The 21059-nt window shown below is 40.6% G+C and overlaps 1 protein-coding gene across 6 annotated transcripts in view; it reads left to right on the plus strand.

Moving 5' to 3' along the window:
• The window catches only part of GABRA3 (gamma-aminobutyric acid type A receptor subunit alpha3), a 272860-nt gene that overhangs the window by 187698 nt on the left and 64103 nt on the right, over positions 1–21059 (plus strand). For all 6 annotated transcript variants that reach the window (XM_081563606.1, XM_081563607.1, XM_081563609.1 and 3 more), the window contains exon 7: positions 4889–5032. In XM_081563606.1, the coding sequence (XP_081419732.1) occupies positions 4889–5032 (144 nt within the window). The remainder of the gene's footprint in view (positions 1–4888; positions 5033–21059) is intronic.

A 21059-nucleotide genomic window follows, 5' to 3' on the forward strand; every position in this document is an offset into this window, starting at 1 on the left:
CAGGTTTCCTTATAGTCCAACTCTCACATCCATACATGACTACTGGAAAAACCATCACCTTGACTAGACGGACCTTTGTTGGAAAAGCAATGTCTCTGCTTTTTAATATGCTGTCGAGGTTGGTCATAACTTTTCTTCCAAGGAGAAGAAAATTCTTTTTTTAATTCTTCTTTTACTTCTTCTTTTAATTTCATGGCTGCAGTCACCATCTGCAGTGATTCTAGAGCCCAAAAAAATAAAATCTGCCACTGTTTCCACTGTTTCTCCATCTATTTGCCATGAAGTGATGGGACCGGATGCCATGATCTTAGTTTTCTGAATGGTGAGCTTTAAGCCAACTTTTTTACTCTCCTCTTTCACTTTCATCAAGAGGTTCTTTAGTCCTTCTCCACTTTCTGCCATAAGGGTGGTGTCATCTGTATATCTGAGGTTATTGATATTTCTCCCAGCAATCTTGATTCCAGCTTGTGCATCTTCCAGCCCAGCGTTTCTCATGATGTACTCTGCATATAGCATATAAGTTAAATAAGCAGGGCGGCAATATACAGCCTTGACATACTCCTTTTCCTATTTGGAACCAGTCTGTTGTTCCATGTCCAGTTCTAACTTGCTTCCTGACCTGCATACAGATTTCTCAAGAGGCAGGTCAGGTGGCCTGGTATTCCCCTGTCTTTCAGAATTTTCCACAGTTTATTGTGATCCACACAGTCAAAGGCTTTGGCATAGTCGATAAAGCAGAAATAGATGTTTTTCTGGAACTCTCTTGCTTTTTTGATGATCCAGCAGATGTTGGCAATTTGATCTCTGGTTCCTCTGCCTTTTCTAAAACCAACTTGAACATCTGGAAGTTCACGGTTCACGTATTGTTGAAGCCTGGCTTGGCAACTTTTGAGCATTACTTTGCTAGCATGTGAGATGAGTGCAATTATGTAGTAGGATTTTTGAATATTGTGCTTTTATTTCATTTTTTTTCAAGATATTTTAAAAAATTTTCTCTCTGATTTTTCTTTTGACTCATTGTTTTTTTTATTAGCATGATGTTTTAAGTGTTTATGTAATTGTGTTTTCTCCATTTTTATTCCAATCATTGATTTCCAGATTCATGTTTTGTGGTTGGAAAATATGCTTGACATAATATCTATCTTCTTAAATTTATTGAGACTTGCTTTGTGGCCATCATGTGATCTCTCTGGAAAACTTCCATGTGTACAGAAAAGAATGTGTATTCGGCTGTTTTGGATGGAGTGTCCTTTAGATATGTATTAGGTCCAACTAAGTTACAAGTTGGTGGTTTGCAAATATCCTTTATTTGACATAATAAGTGTTGTCTGTTGTTTTAGGCACTAAGTCATGTCCAACTCTTTTCTGACTCTATGGATGTAGCCCACCAGGCTTCTTTGTCCATGGATTTCCTAGGCAAGAAAACTCGAGTGGGGTTGCCATTTCCTTCTCCAGGGGATCTTTCCAACCCAGGGATTGAACTCACATCTCCTGCATTGCAAGTGGATTCTTTACCACTGAGCCACCAGGGAAGCCCATAATAAGTGTTAATTACTTTCAAAATTATCCTCCAAGATTTGAAATTTGGGAGATATCACACAGAATTCCAATTCATTTATTATTATTATTTTATGAAATCAGAAGATAGGACAACATTGAGCTCAAATCCCCACAGGCCCAGAACCATATGGGGCTGGAAAGTGTCTGTCTCTTTAGATGGGAACTTTCTACTCTCTCACTAAAAACAGGATACAGTTGCCATTAGTCAACTCACATTCTTGTTTTACATGTGGTAGAACTAAGAGCTCCTAGTTGAATAAAGAGGAAAGTGACATAGTTGTTGTACCCATAACTATAAATATTTTAAATAAATAGAAGATAGACTGAAAGGACTATTTCAAGAAAGATTGTGAGTTTTCATTTACTAGTAAAAATGAATATTTATACACAATTGCTTTGCATACAAAGTTTGCTTTTGTTTGAAGAAATAAAACTTCAGATATCAACATTATGCAATCCATTATAAGAACCATAATTGATACATTTAAAAAGATGTACAGTGAAAATCTTAAAGCAGACTGAAATTTAAAAACCTATCAAATAGATTAAAATTTCAACAGGTTTGTATTTGAATGTATACATTAAGTGTTGCTGCTGGGAAATGTAGTTATATATTAATTAAGCAATTAACCTTCACAGGCATCAGAATATTTTCTAGATGTCAAATTTATAAAAATGATTTAATTGCAGCAGTAACTATATATTTAATCGAGTATTTTTGTCAGTGAATTGAAGAAATGACTGAGAACATATACAGCGCATATTATGTGGAAAAGTTAGATTTCTTGTGGCATTCTCCTTCATCACTTATGATGGCACAGATTTTAAAACAATACCATAGAGTTATGTGTATTTTCTCATAATTTCAATGAGAATTTTGATGGCCTGAGGAACTTTTGGGCATGTGGCCCATTATAAACAAATCAGGAAATGTTTTTTCTTGAATATATTGAAAATAGTCCTAAAACTGTAATATAAGCAGATCACAATTAATACATATGTTTTTGTCACACTGTTATGAAATACATTTCAAAGTTTTGTAGGGATACAGAATTTATATTTTTCATTGGTAGATGGACTAGCAATTATTTGCTTTGTGGTAAAATGTTTAAATAGAGCATGTTATGGACATGATAGCTGCCACCATGAGTTGGAGATCTCTGAGTGACTTGAATAATAAACAGCTCAAAAATGAATGAAAAGGGTGAGCAGTATGGCGGTCAGGTTCCCTTTATAATGATCCTAGATATTTGAGCTAGGGCATGGTGCTCACTCCAAATATAAAACCCACTGTGCTAAGAGTTCATCTGTGTCTAGAAAGAAAACAACTCTATTCCTTTAAGATACTGACTATAACTAAATAACCTCACTCCTCATTCCCTCACCATTTTCTTACCCACACCCCTGTTAAAATTAATCTGTGCTAAGTTCCATACTCAACTTTGAAATTCCAAATACAAGACCTGATATTAATACGCTGATACAAAAGAAATGGTGGCAGGTTTCTGGTTTGCAGATTAAACCAGATTAAACTTGTAAGTTTCAAAATAAAATTGTAATCATTAGTTATTGCTTTTTTAATTTGTAATTTTTCATTTTTAATTTAAAATATCCCTAACATGATTTTTTACCATAATTCATATGCTCACCCAATAATTATTAATAATTAAAGAAAATTTTATTACATTTCTAGAAGTTTATTTTTCTTACAGCTAGCTTAATTAGGTCATTTAAGATATGTCTCTAGCTCCTGTGGGCGTTTGAATTTGTGACATCTGCATTAGATAATATTTTAACCATTCCTCCCCTTGCCACTATTCTCTATCCTCCAAGAGAAGGAAAACTTTATAAAGGTTTATTGGCAGTCCAGAAGACTGTGAGTCACTGTGAGTCTTCTGGACTGTGACCACTTTGGGTTTATTTCTATGTGTCCAGAGTTGTTGTTGTTGTTTTTCAGTCGTTCAGTTGTGTCTGACTCTTTGTGACCCTGTGGACTGTAGCCTACCAGGCTTCTCCATCCTTCACTATCTTCTGGAGTTTGCTCAAACTCATGTCCATTGAGTCGGTGATGCCATCCAACCATCCCATCCTTTGTCACCTCCTTCTCCTCCTAACCTCAGTCTTTCCCAGCATCAGGGTCTTTTCCAGGGAGTTAGGTTTTCACATCTGCTGGCCAAAGTTTTGAAGCTTCAGCTTCAGCATCAGTGCTTCCAATGAATATTCAGAGTTGATTTCCTTTAGGACTGACTGCTTTGATCTCCTTGCTGTCTAAGGGACTCTCAAGAGCCTTCTCCAGCATCACAGTTGAAAGCATCAATTCTTCGGTGCTCAGCCTTCTTTATGGTTCAATTCTCACATCCGTATATGACTACTGGAAAAACCATAGCTTTGACTATACAGACCTTTGTTAGCAAAGTGATGTCTCTGCTTTTTAATATGCTGTCTAGGTTTGTCATAGATTTTCTTCCAAGGAGCAAGTGTCTTTTCATTTCATGGCTTCAGTCACCATCTGTAGTGATTTTGGAGCCTTAAGAAAATAAGATGTGTCACTGTTTCCATTGTTTCCCCATCTATTTGCCATGAACGATGGACCAGATGCCATGATCTTAGTCTATAAAATTTTGAGTTTTAAGCCAGCTTTTTCACTCTCCTCTTTCACTTTCATTAAGAGGCTCTTTAGTTCCTCTTTGCTTTCTACCATTAGCATGGTGTCATCTGCATATCTGAGGTTATTGACATTTCTTCTGGAAATCTTGATTCCAGCTTGTGCTTCATCCACCTCAGCATTTTGCATGATGTACTCTGCATATAAGTTAAATAAGCAGGGTGATAATATGCAGCCTAGACATACTCCTTTCCTAATGTTGAACCAGTTCATTGTTCCATGTCTGGTTCTAACTGTCGCCTCCCAGTTCATTGTTCCATGTCTGGTTCTAACTGTCGCTTCTTGACCCGCATACAGGTTTCTCAGGAGGCAGGTAAGATGGTCTGGTATTCCCATCTCTTTAAGAATTTTCCGCAGTTTGTTGTGATCCACACAGTCAAAGGCTTTAGTATAGTCAATGAAGCAGAAGTAAATGTTTTTCTGGAATTCCCTTGCTTTTTCTGCGATCCAGTGGATGTTGGCAATGGTGTCCAGAGTAAACTATTAATAATTATTCAACAAGTACTTAGTACAGGCATGGACAAATGTAATTCATTTTGAGACAGACCACATATTAAAAAGTCTTTTGGGATGGGAGTTATATTTCAATCTCGTATGAGTTTACTATCGAAGATAATCATTTTCTTTTCCCTTCCCTTTTCCTTCTTGACTTTTTTGCATTAGATGCCTATACAACAGCTGAAGTCATTTATTCTTGGACTCTTGGGAAGAACAAATCTGTGGAAGTGGCACAAGATGGCTCTCGACTGAATCAATATGACCTGCTGGGCCATGTTGTTGGGACAGAAATAATCCGGTCTAGTACAGGTATTTATTTATTTTATTTAACAAGTATTTTCTAACCTGTAGCACGTATCCGTCACTGTTTTAAATGATTATAATAACTTATGATAAGGAAACAGTCTTTTGATGTAGGTAGCATTACGTTAAGGAAACTGAGGCATGCAGATGTTTAGTAATTTGTTCTATGTCACAGTTATGTAATGTCAGAGCCAAGAGCTGAATTCAGGCGGATTGGCTTCCAAGACGATGCTTTTAACTATGATGCCATGCTGTCTCTTGGTGAGTTAGAAGATCAAGGTCTTTAAGGCTGGACTGTGATAGAAGAGAAAGCAAAGGGAAGCCACAATGTTGGGAGAGCTAAACTTTGATCCTAAACGTTTCATGAAAATATTGCTTAACTCCGGCAATACAGAGGTGGCAAGAACACATCCAGGAGGTCCAGAAATGAGCCATGGAATTATTTTCTTAAGTGAATCTCCCATTTCAGAAACAAGTGTATCTGGCAAACATTGCCAGGTCCTCTCAATGGCTCTTCCTAGGATATTGATAAATGGAACTTAGAGATTTGTTTTGTAGCCTTAAGTCCTGTCTATTTAGAAACTTATCAGTTGTAGGAGCCTTAGGAAGGAGACACCCTGCATCCCAACTAACTTTAGGGTATTTGGCAAAATGGAGTATATCTTAGGAGCCCACATGCCTTACATTACTTTTCACATGAAAGGGTGGGAACTTTCAACGCTTGTCTCCATGGAAGATCTCTGAATCCACAGTTACAAAGCAGGATACTCTTGTCCTTTTTTTCCATTAGCTGGACACTGCTGTTCCATCTCCTTGTGATGTTGCAGTATGTCCATGTTCTGTTTTCCCTCCATCCTCAGACCAGGGGAGGGAACCTAAAAAAAAGCAGCATTTGAAAAGAATTAAAGGACAACAGGGGGCTTCCCAGGTGGTTTAGTGGGTAAAGAATCCTCCTGCATTGCAGGAGACACTGGTTCAATTCCTGGGTCAGGAAGATCTCCTGGAGGAGGGCATATCAACCCACTCCAGTATTCTTGCTGAGAAAATGCTATGAAAAGAGGAGCCTGGCAGGCTACAGTCCATAGGGTCACAAAGAGTCAGACGAAACTGAAGTGACTGAGCACGTACGCATGCAAAGGACAACAGGATTTAGGGATTCAGAATTTGGTGTGGGAAAAGGCTATTCTTGAGAATGGTAACACTGAGGTTCAAAAGACCAGAGGTTTGTGAGAACATGACCTCTTGGAGAAGGTCAGTTGTTCTGTTAGGGTGGGAGGGAAGTCCCCGCCTGGCCAGTTCAGCTCTCCCCAAGCAGAGGGAGGGAGCGAGGAGGACCTTCATTGCCTGCATGTGCAAAGTGTACTTTCATTGTCCTACTGTGATGCTTTCATTTTTGGACGGAAGTTACCTCCTGCTCTGGGGTGCTCCTGCTGCTGCAACCAGCCTCCTCTGGGATTAGTTGCCCCACTCCTTCCCACCACAGCCTGTGGGCAAAGAGTACCAAGGCTCCCGATGAAGGCTCTGTGCATCCCAGCACAGCAAAGCAAGCCCACAAAGATCAAGGGCATCCCAGGCACCCCAGAGGTCCACCCAGCAGAATGGAGAGAGTTCCTGGGGCTACAGCATCTGTTCATTCCCCTGACTTATCCATCCCTCCTTGGTACTGTTCACCTGATATCAACTTTTGAGACCCATCATTAGCCATTCCAGCAGCCCCATCTTATTTCCTTAAACCACTGTTTGTCTAGCCTTTATCACACAGGCAATACACATTCATGATAGAAAAATTAGAAATATCAGAGAAGCAAAAAATGTAAATTAAAACATTCTTAAATTCCATCTAGAAAAAAACTTTTTAGAGGAATTTAGTGCATTAATTGATTATTATACAGTTTGGTGTGTAACCTTTAAGAAGGTTCTGTTTGCATTTTTAATCATAAACATATTTTTATATTAATGGGACTCTAATATTGATACTGTCTTACAAGCTGTTTTTTATGTAATTTTATATTGTAGGCTTGTTTTCTTGTCACTAAGTACAGGATTCAAGTAAAATGTACACACAAGCTAGTAATATATTTTTTTCAGATATAATTGACATATTAGTTTCAAATGTACAGCATAATGATTCAATATTTGTCTGTGCTATGAAATGATCACCACAGTAAGTCTAGTTAATATCCATCACCATACATAGTTACAGAATTTTTTCTTATGCTGAGAACTTTTAAGATCTACTCTCAATAACTTTCACATATGCAGTAGAGTATTTATATTAGTAGTAATTATAGTTTCCATGATGTACATAACACCCTAAGGACTTATTTATTTTATAACTGGAAGTTTGTACCTTCTGATTCCCTTCACCCACTTCACCTAACACTTACCCTTGGATTCTGGCAACCACTAATTTAATCTTTGTATCTGTGAGCTTGATTTTTTTGTTTTGTTTTTTGGATTCCACATATAAGTGAGATACAATGTCTATCTTTCTCTGTCTGACTTATTTTACTTAGCATAATGTACCCAAGGTCATTGCATGTTGTCTCAAACAGCAAAAATTTCCTTCTTTTTGTGGCTGAATAATATTCCATTGTATCTCTATATGTCACATCTTTATCCATTCATCCATGGATGGACACTTAGGTTGCTTCCATGTCTTGGCTATTGTAAATAATGCTGCAGTGAAGATGGGGGAGTATATATCTTTTTAAGTTAGTGTTCTCATTTTCTTCAGATCAATAAGTGAAATTGCTGGATCATATGGTAGTTGCATTTTCAATTTTTTGAGGAAACTCGATACTGTTTTCTATAGTGGCTGCACCAATTTACATTCCCGCCAAGAGTGCATGAGGGTTAACATTTCCACACATCCTCACCAACATTTGTATTTTGTTGTTAGCTGTAAGTAGTTAGTAATAATATTTTAATAATCAGAATAGACATATATTAATTATTACCTGTTTTAGTTACTCTAAAAACGAAAATTAAAATGCCATCCTCCGAGGCCATAGCCAGCATTCTTGACAATGACAAATGTTGCTATCAGTGGGAAATGTAGCATTTCATTATGAAATTCAATAATATCTTCATGTTAATGGCTTCATACTCGTGGATCATAATTCATTTAACAAATTAGTTATAATTATTTTCTATTTTAATGCTATAAATAACACTGCCAAGACCTTCTTTTTCCACATAGAATTTTGTTCCTGTGTAATTACCTGCCTAGGATCAAGACAAAATATTGAGATTCCTATTTCAGAAAGTAGACACATTTAAAAATTTTTAATACATATTGACAAATTGCCATTCTAAAAGGTTAAACAATTCATGCTCTCATTATCAGTGTCTGAGCATGCCAGTTTCCCTTCATTCTTGGCAATGCAGATTTTATGGATTGAATTATGTCTCCCCAAAAGGTATGACCCCCAGTACCTCCAAATATGACCTTATTTGAAAATAGGGTTACTTCAGATACTAGATTATAGTCCCAAATTAGTTTTGAAAACATGATAGAGAATACATCAGTGAAGAGGTGATTTAATATGTTACAATTCATTTGTAAAATTCAATAATATGCAGGTGTAAGAAGGAATGAGGAAGTTCTATGGGAATATCTACAGGATATATCATTGAGCGAAAAAAGCAAATACAAAACCACAAAAGACTATAGGATATATATTAATATAGGAATAGTATTTCCAGAATATACACAAGAAGCTATTAATTACAGTTAATTGAAGGAAGGAGAGATGAAATGGCTTGAAGGAGGGAGACTTTTTGCTGTATATTATTTGATACTCTTTGGTTTAGAAACCATATAAATATCATTACCTCACATAGTATATTGTTTTCATGTGACTATAAATTATATGCATTCCTTTATGAATATGCTCCCTTATGTACGGTCCAAAATATCAATGGGAAGTTGGGCCAGATGAAGACCCACAATCCATGGATGTTCTGTTTTGTATGGGTAGCTTTCTCTCTGAATGGTACCAGTCCTCAGCATGAAGTAACTTTTTTTCATAATTGTATTTATTTATTTATTTATGGCTACACTGGATTTTCATTGCTTTGTATGGGCTTTCTCTAGTTGTGGCGAGCAGGGGCTGCTCTTCATTGTGTTATATGGGCTTCTCATTGCAGTGACTTCTCTTGTTGTCATCACAGGCTCTAGGTGTGCAGGCTTCAGCAGTTGCAGCACATGGGCTCAGTAGTTGCAGCCCACAGGCTCAGTAGTTGTGACTCACAGGCTCTAGAGCACCAACTCAGTAGTGGCACATAGCTTAGTTGCTCCAAAGCATGTGGAATGTTTCTGGACCAGAGAGAGAAACCATGTCCCCTGATTTGGCAGGCGGGTTCTTATGCACAGTGCCACCAGGGAAGTCCAACATGCAGTAATTCTAAGTAGAGGACTCTTCTTTGTTCCAAATTCAAGCATGTATTAAATAAACAACTGAAATTTCTCAAACTCTCTGGCCAGTTCTTCACACTGCTCCCTGCTTCAGCCCTGATTCCATTTTGCCTTGTTTGCAACTTTTACATTAATTTTCTAAGAGGAACATATGAATGTATGATCTTAGTTTTGCATCTTTCCTAGAAATTTGAAGTTTGTTAGAAAAACTTTTATTACTATTATTGTGTATATTATTTATTTACACATGGAACATAGGTAAGTGAAAATAAATCAGAAAATAAGAGCAGTGCAGCAGGTGTTTTGACCAATTCATAGACACCATTTTGTGGGTGGGGCACCAAAACACCACAGCTGCTTAGCCAGAGAGATAGTTAAGCCCTGAGGTCACCATTTTGGCATGGGAGGCCACTGACACCAAAGAGAATGTCCAGTTTGTGGACAGGGGCGCCAAAACCCCACTACTGCATAGCTACAGAGGCAATCAGCTGCTGAGGTCACCATTTTGTTGCGGTGCAGCAACAGACACCAAGGGGCGTGGCCTTATTTCCCAGCTGGTTGCTACTGAAAGAGGGATCTGCTGGAGTTTTGCTGTTGGCGTCAGCTTCACTGTTGGGTGGAGCCTCTATGTGTACTAGTCTGTTTGCCAGAGCTAGGGGCTAGCTCTCAGAGGTTGGGTTCTCTCAGACACTGCTCTCAAAGGTTGGGTTCCCTTGCAGGTGAGATTAGACTGCTGACTGTACTTTTGACCAGGAGATGTTGCTGGCAGGGGTCCTGGTACCACCTCCAAGGTTTGCACATTGTTGGCTGTAAGTTATACTACATCCCTTTGTGCAAGCTGACCTGAAATGATCTGGTCTTGCAGTTCCCAGAGCCTTCCCTATCACACATGGCAGAAGTGGGCCTCTAGGGGAATGCCCAGGAAAGCTAGGTATCTGCCTCGGGTTCTCATTTCCCCACTGGAGAAACCATAGATTCAAAAGTACCCTCTTAGGTGCTGCAGCTGAGCTGGCCTGGGGGAGGGAAGAAAGCAAAAATTGATACCACTTGTGTTATCCTTCTAATGTGGCTTTTCTTGCTTTTCATGCCATGGGTTGGTGGGAGTGGGTGCTGCTTCAGCTTTATTTCTTGGATCTGGGATTTTCACAGATGTGTTATTTTCCATGGTTAGCTGCTAAACCATATTTTTATGACAAGGTACTAAAGCCGGGACTGTCATATCCCACCACCTTACTGATCTTAAGTCACCCTCTTTGCTTCTTTGGAAGAGAGACAGTTTCTCTGGAAGAAATTGAAGGAAAGGATAGAAAAGGAGAATATATTTTAAAAATATATTCAGTTACATAAAATAATTGCTAATTTGGTAAGTTTTTGAAAACTCCACTTGCTTTCGTTTCAGCTCTACACAATATAACTTATATAAAATCTATAATATGTATTATTTATGATCAGATATAGGATTAACAGACAGGAAGGAATTTAGAGGTATGAGACTAACATGCAGAAGGACGAAATTCCCCAAGCTAGTCAAAGTCCAACTGTTGTTAAAAATAAATCTTCAGTGCTAACCCAGCTGAGAGAAAGAGTGAACAGAAGGACAGGGAAAGAAAGCAATAGACATGTATACAGATAGGAGAGAGGGAGAGAATAAGGAGAGAGTGGGAGGGAGGAGAGAACAAAGAAATAAAAAGATTGAAAAAGAGGCAGAGAGAAAGAAAAGAAACTCCAGTGTTATAATGAAGAAATTCTATAATTTTGTGTGAAAATTCTTTGCTAAATTAAAAGTAAGCCCACTTATATTTTTCATGTTCGCATAAACGAGCTAGAATGTGAATACACACACAGTATGGATTGTGTATTGAGCTTTGGCTGACCAGATGGTCCTTCCTAGGCTTAGGTACAAGGGAGTGGGTGAGGTAGGAAAGTGGGAAATTACCTCATTTGGGAGACATGCTGAAACTAAATGGGGGTGGAGAGACAGAGAGGTGAAAAATAAGAAGCCTAACAAGAAAGGTAGAAATAATCAGATTGCATGGACATTTGGAGACTCTTTGGAGAAATTTGGATTTTTCTCTTTCAGAGATGGGAAACTTGAAGAGTCTTAAGCAAAAGAGAGACTGAGTCTGACTTACATTTTAATAGATTCATTTTGGCTGCTCCTCTGAGAATACATTTAAGGGGACAAGTACAGAAGCAAGGAAAGTTAGAAAGCTATTACAGTACTTTAAGAAAGAGATGATGGTAGCTTAGTCCAGAATGGTAACAGCAGAAGTGGTGAGAAGTGGTTAAATTGTAAATATTAATATATTTTGAAGAAAGAACTGTCAGTGTATCTGAATCTGTGTCTACATTTGTGCATGCACACATAGAAACATGCATGAGCGAGGAAGAGGGAGCAATCGATTATGTTAAAGATTTTGAAGGATTTTGATCCATGCTCCTGAGAGTTACCATTTATTGAGATAGGAAATCTATTGGAAGAGATATTTTGGAGGGCATAGGAAATGGAGAGAATAAGAGTAAGATTTGGACATGTTAGGTCAAAATACCTATTAGATCCCCAAATGGTGATGTCTAATGGGTAATGAAATATATAGGTGTAGAGCATTATCAGTTCAGTCGCTGAGTCATGACTCTTTGTGACCCCATGGACTGCAGCACACCAGGCTTCCCTGTCCATCACCAACTCCCAAAGCTCGCTCAAACTCATGTCCATTGAGTCGGTGATGCCATCCAACCATCTCATCCTCTGTCATCACCTTCTCATCCTGCCTTCAATCTTTCCCAGCATCAGGGTCTTTTCCAGTGAGTCAGTTCTTTGCATCAGGTGGCCAAAGTATTGGAGTTTCAGCTACAGCATCCATCCTTCCAATGAATATTCAGGACTGATTTCCTTTAGGATGGACTGGTTGGATCTCCTTGCAGTCCAAGGGACTCTCAAGAGTTTTCTCCAACACCACAATTCAAAAGCATCAATTCTTCAATGCTCAGTTTTCTTTATAGTCCAACTCTCACATCCATACATGACTACTGGAAAAACCATAGCTTTGACTAGACGGACCTTTGGTGGCAAAGTAATGTCTCTGCTTTTTAATATGCTGTCTAGGTTGATCATAACTTTTCTTACAAGGAGCAAGCCTCTTTTAATTTCATGGCTACAGTCGCCATCTGCAGTGATTTTGGAGCCCAAAAAAATAAAGTCTGTCTTCCCTCTGTTCACATTTGGGCTCCTTTTATACAGGGAGCTGGGGAGGGGCTCACTATGGGGAAGGGCTCACTATGGCACCAACCCATGGCTCAGCAGGCCCACTAATGTTGGCTGGTTGACAGTTGCTCACTAACAGTGGCTTGCTTGGGGGAGGGACCCACTGTGGTGCTGACCAAGAGCTGAGTGCGGCTGCGGTAGCTTGCACCTGCCCAGCCCCTATTACATTTCCCCACTGTCAGTGTCCATTCCACAGTCTTGTAGGAAAAGGGGTGATGATATTTCTGGCTATCTCCCACTGAAAAGGGGAGACGCGGGAGTGATCGTGAAATGGAATTGATCAGCATTGGGTTGGGAATATTCTTTAAAATTTTTGGTAAGCAATACAGTTCTCTTTATCTACAACTATTTGAACCTGATGACATTCCTACTACAATGAGATTTTAATCTCAATACATAAACTTTCTGAAGAGCAACCTTAACCCTTCTAAGGGTTCACAAACCCATTGCTCTCTGGCTTCTCAGGAGTTGAGTCATTTTCTGATGACAGTGGGGCTACTTTAAGCAGTGTGATATATCCATGGCTTTACTCCAGCTAACTTGACAGATGAATGCATGGTGAATAATACCACGTGTGGTCCTGTCCTCCTTGCAGTCAGCTGGTGCTCTGGCAAGGCCTTGTTGTTGTTCAGCTGCTCAGCTGTGTCCTTCTGTTTGCTGCCGCATGGACTGCAGCACACCAGGCTTCCTTGCCCTTCACTGTCTCCTGAGTTTGCTCAAACTCATGTCCTTTGAGTCGGTGATGCCATCCAACCATCTCTTCCTTTCTCTCTTCCTTCTCCTCCTGCCTTCAGTCTTGCCCAGCTTCAGGGTGTTTTCCAAAGAGTCAGCTCTTTGCATCAGGTGGCAAAAGCACTGGAGCTTCAGCTTCAGCATCGGTCCTTCCAGTGAATATTCAGGGTTGATTTCCTTCAGGGTTGGTTGGTTTGATCTCCTTGTTGTCCAAGGGACTCTCAAAAGTCTTCTCCAACACCACAGCTCAAAAGCATCAATTCTTCGGCACTCAGCCTTCTTTATGGTCCAACTCTCACATCTGTACATGAATACTGGAAAAACCATAGCTTTGACTCTATGGATCTTTGCCGGTAAAGTGATTTTTCCACTTTTTAATACGTTGTCAAGGTTTGTCATAGCTTTTCTTCCAAGGAGCAAGTGTCTTAATTTCATTGCTGCAGTTCACTGTCTGCAGTGATGTTGGAGCCCAAGAAAAGAAAATCTGCTACTGTTTCCACTTTTTCCCCATCTGTTTGCCATGAAGTGATGGGATCGAATGCCATGATCTTTGTTTTTGGAATGATGAGTTTTAAGCCAGCTTTTTCACTTTCCTCTTTCACTTTCATCAAGAGGCTCTTTAGTTCTTCTTTGCTTTCTGCCATAAGGGTGCTGTCATCTGCATATCTGAAGTTATTGATATTTCTCCCAGAAGTCCTGATTCCAGCTTGTGCTTCATCCAGCTGGCATTTCACATAATGTACTCTGCATATAAGTTAAATAAGCAGGGTGACAATATACAGCCTTGTCATACTCCTTTCCCAATTTTGAACCAGTCTGTTGTCCCATCTCCGGTCCTAACTTTTGCTTCCTGGCCTGTATACAGGTTTCTCAGGAGGCAGGTAAGGTGGTCTGGGATTCCCATCTCTTAATTTTCCACAGTTTGTTGTGATCCACACAGTCCAGCATAGTCAATGAAGCAGAAGTAAATGTTTTCCTGGAATTCTCTTGCTTTTTGTATGATCCAGGGGATGTTGGCAATTTGATCTCTGGTTCCTCTGTCTTTTCTAAGTCCAGTTTGTACATCTGGAAGTTCTCAGTTCACATACTGTTGAAGTCTAGTTTGAAGGATTTTGAGCATTACCTTGCTAGCATGTGAGATGAGGGCAATTGTATGGTAGTTTGAACATTCTTTGGCATTGCCTTTCATTGGGATTGGAATGAAAACTGACCTTTTCCAGTCCTGTGGCCCCTGATGAGTTTTCCAAATTTGCTGACATATTGAGTGCATCACTTTAACAGCATCATCTTGTAGGATTTTGAATAACTCAGGTGGAATTCTATCACCTGCACTAGCTTTGCTCATAGTAATGCTTCCTAATGCTCGTAACAGTGTGTCCTAAGGCCCATGTGAGTTCACACTTCAGGATATCTGGCTCTAGGTGAGTGACCACACCATCATAGTTATCTGGGTCATTAAGATCTTTTTTGTACAGTTCTTCTGTGTATTCTTGCCACCTCTCCTTAATCTCTTCTGCTTCTGTTAGATCCTTACCGTTTTTGTCCATTATTGTGCCCATCTTTGCATGAAATGTTCCCTTGGTATCTCTAATTTTCTTGAAGAGATCTCTAGTCTTTCCCATTCTATTGATTTCCTCTATTTCTTTGCATTATTCACTTAAGAAGGCTTTCTTATCTCTTATTGCTATTCTCTGGAACTCTGCATTCAGTTGGGTATATCTTTCCCTTTCTCCTTTGCCTTTCGCTTCTCCTCTTTTCTAAGCTATTTCTAAGGCCTCCTGAGACAACCATTTTGCCTTCTTGCATTTCTTTTTTTGGGGGATGGTGTTGGTCACCTCCTCCTATACAAGTGAGTTAAGTTAGTGTCTTGACATATTTTAGCAATGCTCCTTTTTAATGTCTGATTCAGTTTCTCATGTTGTTTCTGATCCCCAGGATGAATGTAACTTCCAATCAGTTCAGTGTTTTAGACACTTGTTGGGTTATGCTAGAGACAAAAGCAGGCCTGTTATCACTTTGGAGGATATTACGTAGTCCAAAGCAGGGAATAATTTCCTTAAGGAGGACTTTAACCACTTCAGAGGCCTTTTCTGTCTGGGTGGGATAGGCTTCCACCCATCCTCAAATGGTGTCCACATATACTCGCAGGTTCTGAAGATTCCTACAATTTGAGGCATTTGAGTAAAATCTATTTGGTAGACCTCAGTGGGGTAAGTTCCTTTGTTCTGGGTCCCCGTCTGAGGAGGTCTGAAAGAGGTTTGGGGGTTATTTTTAGCACAAATCATACAATTCCGAGTGACTTGCTAGATGGTCCTTTGGAGGTGAGGTTCCATTATATGTTTCCAAATCCACTGTAACTTGGCATCTGTCCCATAATGGGTGCTCTCAGGGATGTGCTGCAGCACAGTGTCCAGGAGAGCCACAGGGATCAAAACAATTCCTTGTGCATTACATTTCCAGTCAGGTGAGTTATGGTCAAGAGTGAAACACACTCTTTGGCCCTCTCCTCGTCCTTTTCTGAATATGCTGGCTGGTAAAAATACCAGTGAATCTGTGGAAGGGGTGACCTTATCATGGCTTGCTTTCTTTGCAGCTTGGTCAGCTAACCAATTCCCCTTTATTATATGAATCTCACACTTATGGTGGCCTGGGCAGTGCTTTATGGCCACTTGTGAAGTCTTATGGACTGTTTCTAATAGTAACAATTTCAGGAGCATGTTTTAGGTCTTTATTGTTTGAAGTGAGGAGCCCCCTTTATTTCCAGATTGCCCTGTGAGCATGCACTACAGAAGATGCATAGCAAGAGTCTGTGTATATATTTACTTGCTTCTCTTTAGTAAGGAGCAGGGCCCTTGTTAGGGTCTTGATTTCTGCCTTCTGAGCTGTGCTCCCTGGGTGCAGGGCTTCTGTTTCCACAGTCTCTGTGAGTGTTACCACTGCATACCCAGTGCATCACCTACCTTTGTCCACAAAGCTGCTTGTGTCGGTGAACAGTTCCACATCCGGCTTAGCTAAGGGTTGGGCCGTTAAGTCCAGTCTGCTGGAGTACACTAGCTCGATGGTGTGTAGGCAGTCGTGCTCAGGGATTGTGCAGCATCAATTGGCAGCAATATGGCTGGATTTAGGGCTGAAGTGACTCGAACTCCCGCTTGGTACTTTCCCATTTTCCCAGAAGTCAGCCAATAACCCCCTTTCTGTTCCAGCAAAGCGAGGACATGATGAGGAACATACACAGTGGTGGGTTGCCCCAGGGTAAAGTTCTCAGCTCCTTGAAGTATGTCACAACTAGCTGCCACAGTTTGAAGGCAAGGAGGCCACCTCTTGACAGTCTGTTCTAGTTATTTTGAGAAGTAGGCAACCAGTCTGTGGATATTCTCCAGGGTTTGGATTAGCACCCCAAGGCTTATGCCTTTTCTCTCATGTGCATACAGTTTGTAAGGTTTCTTTAGATCCAGTAGTCCCAAAGCCAGAGCTGAGACTTTGCTCTTATTGTCACAAAGGCTGTTTGGCACTCTAGTCCAAGTAAGGGGCTGAAGATCATGTCCCTTCAGTGCCCCATAAAGGGGATTCCCTATGACCCCATAGTTTGGGATCCAAATCCAACAGAGCCCTGCCATTCCCAGAAAACCTCTATGGTGTCTATGAGTCTTGGGTGTTCTCAGCCTGCAATTGCCCATTTTCTATCAAGCAAGACCTCGCTGTCCTTTGGAAATGGCAAAACCTAGATACTTGACTTTGTTGCTTATATATTTGGACCTTTTTCTGGGAAACCTTATATCCACAACTGGCCAAATAGTTCAGGGTTCTGATGGTATTTTGTAGACACTTATCATAAGTAGGATTTGCTATAAGCAGGTCGTCCACATATTGGAGTATGAGTCCTTCATCCAATATTAAGTTTCTAAGGTCCCTTGCCAACATTTCCCCAAACAAGGTAGAAGAATTCTTAAATCCCTGAGGCAGGACTGCACAAAAATACTGTTGGATTACTTGTGTTTCGGTGTCCTGCCATTCAAAAGCAAAAAGCTGCTATGATTCTTCTGCAATAGGAATGCAGAAAAAAGCATCCTTCAAGTCGCAAACTGAGAACCAGCTGTTTTCTCCCAGAACAGTTGTGAGCAGAGTGTATGGATTGGGTACCACAGGGTGTAAGTCTTGGACTATTTCACTAATAGCTCTCAAGTCTTAGACAAAGTGATACTCTTTGAGTTGGACTTTTTGACTGGGAGGATAGGGGTATTATACAGGAAACTGCAAGGTTTAATCACTCCTGTTTTCAAAAACTTTTCAAGAATTGGCTGAATTCCCTTTTGAGCCTCTTGTCTCAGAGAGTAGTGTGTTAGATTAGGTGTCCCAGCATCACTTCTTAATGTCAGCCATGCATTTTGGGGCCTTCCCTGAGGTGCCATTAGCCCACACTTCTTGTCTTACCTTTCCACAGACTTCGGAGGTAAAAGCACAGTCTCCTTTTATGGGCCATCATGACTGCCATTTGCAGGCTTATGGTGTGTTCTAGTGGGACCCTGATGTCAAGCTGTCCTGATAAATTACTTGAGCATTTAATTTACAAAGGAGATCTCAGCCCAAAAGAGGGGTTGGACACCCTGGCATATACAGGAAGCTGTGTTTCAGGGTGCGTGCATGTGTTCTAAGTTGCTTCAGTCATGTCCAACTCTTTGTGACCCTGTGGACTGTAGCCCAGGCTCCTCCATGCAGAGGAGAGGCACCTGTCTTTCTTTTATTGTTTTCCTTCTTATTCCTTAGCCTAGGGCAATCTGTTTTCAAAAGCCCTTCCTCCTTGCAGTAAGTACATTGTTCCTTCTCCGCTGGTGGCTTACCTCTCTCTTCAGGTTACTTGCCTTCCAGAAATCTAGTGCTGCTGCCAGGAAAGTGGTGTTCCATCTTGATCATCTTAGTTCTGTCTTTGTTCCATGTTATTCAACTCTTTAAAAGCAATATTTACCAATTGATAAGAGTTCATTCCAAATGCACCATCTAACTTTTGTAATTTTCTTCTTATATCTGAAGCATTTTGCCCAATGAAGGCTGTACTTACCATTCTCATATTTTGGGGCACCTCAGGGTCTGCATCAATGTAGCACCTATAAGCTTGAAAAATTGTTTCTAGAAACTCTGATGGATCCTTATAGGGTTTTTGGTGTATCTCCTGAATTTATTGTAAGGTCTTTTGCTTAGGTACTCCCTTTCAAAGAGCTGCTAAGATACACTTCCTGTAATGCTCTAGGTGTATCATTTCTCCATTGTTAGGATCCCAGTCAGGCTCAGCAATAGGAACTGCCAGATTTGCTTCTGAAGTTCCATCTGGATCTGCTAGATGAAGCTGCTATGCTTCCTCTCTAGCCTTGTCAGTGAGCATCCTCCTTTCATCCCCAGTAAGCATCAACTTCATACGAGTGTGAATGTCTGCCCAAGAGGAATGGTGAATGGCAAAGATAGAAGTGAAAAAGTTCAGTCATATGGAGGGGGTCCTCTCAGTATGTAGGGTTATGGTTTTTTCCAATTAAACAAATCTGAAGTTGAGAATGGCTTGTGCATCCATGGAAACCCAGCTCTTTGGCCATCTGCATTAAGGCCTCCTACAGGATATGTGCACAAAGAAGATTGCCCCGCTCCAGAAGTGGCTCCCAGTCCAAATTGGGTGCCCTGTCAGGTCTTAGATGGTGATAACAAACCAGGCTCCTGTGACCTGGAGGTTAACATAGAAACTTCTAATTGATTCTCATAAGTAGGGGAGACAAGAGGCAGTGCATGTGTTAGTGCATCCTGCTCGGCCAATGGGGGAGCTGGGTTGGTCGGAGGGGGTTTTAAGTTTTGAAGTAACATGTCCTCACTCTTGCTTTCTCCCTTTCCCTCTTGGAGAACAGGTTTTCCCTTCAGACTGCTGTACCATAAGGCAGTAGCCATTTGACTGCTTTTCCTCTTGATGCAATAGCATAAATGCTTCTCCATATAGAATCTCATCATTTTCACCTGCTCTTTCACAAAACAATTCTAATTGCAAGATTGTATAATAATTAAGTGAGCCATTCAAAGGTCATACCTCTCCTGATCCTAACGTATATTGGGAGCACACACTATGACAATTGAATATCATCTGTTCCTTAGTCGTAGGCTCACAACTATATTTTGCCCATTTACTTAAGGTACAGTCCAAAGGGCTTTTCTTAGGGACAGATGGAGTATTTCCCATATTTATAAGTTCAAGAACAACAAAACACAAAAAGGACAAATTCCAATGCCAGAGGCACAAGTAGGGTCCATCATGAGTGAGGGCAAAACAAATGCAAAACAAACAAATGCAAAACAAAAGCAAGTGAACACAAAACAAAACTGAAAGAAATGGTTCAAGAATCAGATAGAGTTCAACAACAATTTGTGTGTGCATGCGTGCCGAGTCACTCAGTCGTGTCCAACTCTTTGCAACCCCATAGACTGTTGCCTACCAGGCTCCTCTGTCCATGGGATTTTCCAGGCAAGAGTACTGGAGTGGGTTGCCACTTCCTTCTCCAGGGGATCTTCCCGACCCAGGGATCAAACTCTCATCTCCTTCATTGGCAGGCAGATTCTTTACCACTGTGCCACCTGGGAAGCCCTCGAATAACAACTGCCCTCTCCAAAAGGGTACCTTGATCAAATGAACAAATGGGCTTTTCCTTTAAGGGAAGAACCCAAATTGAGAGGGGAAGATGTTTCCAGTTGTACACACCTGAGTAACTCACCCTACCATATTGAGCCTGTTGGTTCCCAAACGTTGATTCCTTGCTCCAACGGCCAAGCTCTGAGGCACCCAGTGCTGCTCTAGGGAATTTTGAAGGGAAGATCCTCAGGACAGATGATCCTGGCAGCTGCTAGGGCCTTACCCTAAAATTCCCCAAGCAGGACTGGTTGGTCACAAGTAGCAAGGTTCCTTGGTGGTTTCACCAAAAATTTGTTACTGAGCCTAAGATTGTTTTGCTTGCTGCACAACAGGCCAATAAATCCGGAGACGAGTTGTTGGAGCAAGGAATAATGACTTTAATAGAAAAGCTAGCAGACCAAGAAGATGGCAGACTGGTGTCTCAAAAAAACCATTTTCCATCAGTCCAAATTTGGGCTCCTTATATATAGAAGAGGGGAGGGGGGAGTGACCCACTGTGGTGCATACCAGTGGCTGAGTGGGGCTGCTATAGCTCGTGTCTGTCTCGCCCCTATTACAATCTCTGCCTCTGTCATCACACATTTCCCTGTGTGTCTCTCTTTATAAGAGAGCATCAGTCATAGTAGATCAGGTCCCATCCTACACCAGTATGAACTCATCTTAACTAGCTATATCTGCAGCATGCCTCTTTCTAAAGAAAGTCACATTTTGAAGCATTCAAGTTTATGACTTCATGTATTTCTAGGAGACACATTTCAACCCATAACCATAACAAGTAGGAAGCCCAGGCAGAAAATACACATTGGGGAGTTTTCAAAGTTTAAGGTATTATTTAAAGATACAGACCTGGATAAGAATGCCAAGGGAGTGAGACAGGCTCGTTTGTGTGCTCTGCGCCTTCGCCCAGGCAGTTGCCAAGCAAGGCCTGGCAGAGTTGCCAAGAAAGGCCTGTGGAAAC

The sequence above is a fragment of the Giraffa tippelskirchi genome, chromosome X, assembly GCF_054371585.1.
Source record: "Giraffa tippelskirchi isolate mGirTip1 chromosome X, T2T-mGirTip1v1.2.pri, whole genome shotgun sequence".
NCBI lineage: Eukaryota > Metazoa > Chordata > Mammalia > Artiodactyla > Giraffidae > Giraffa > Giraffa tippelskirchi.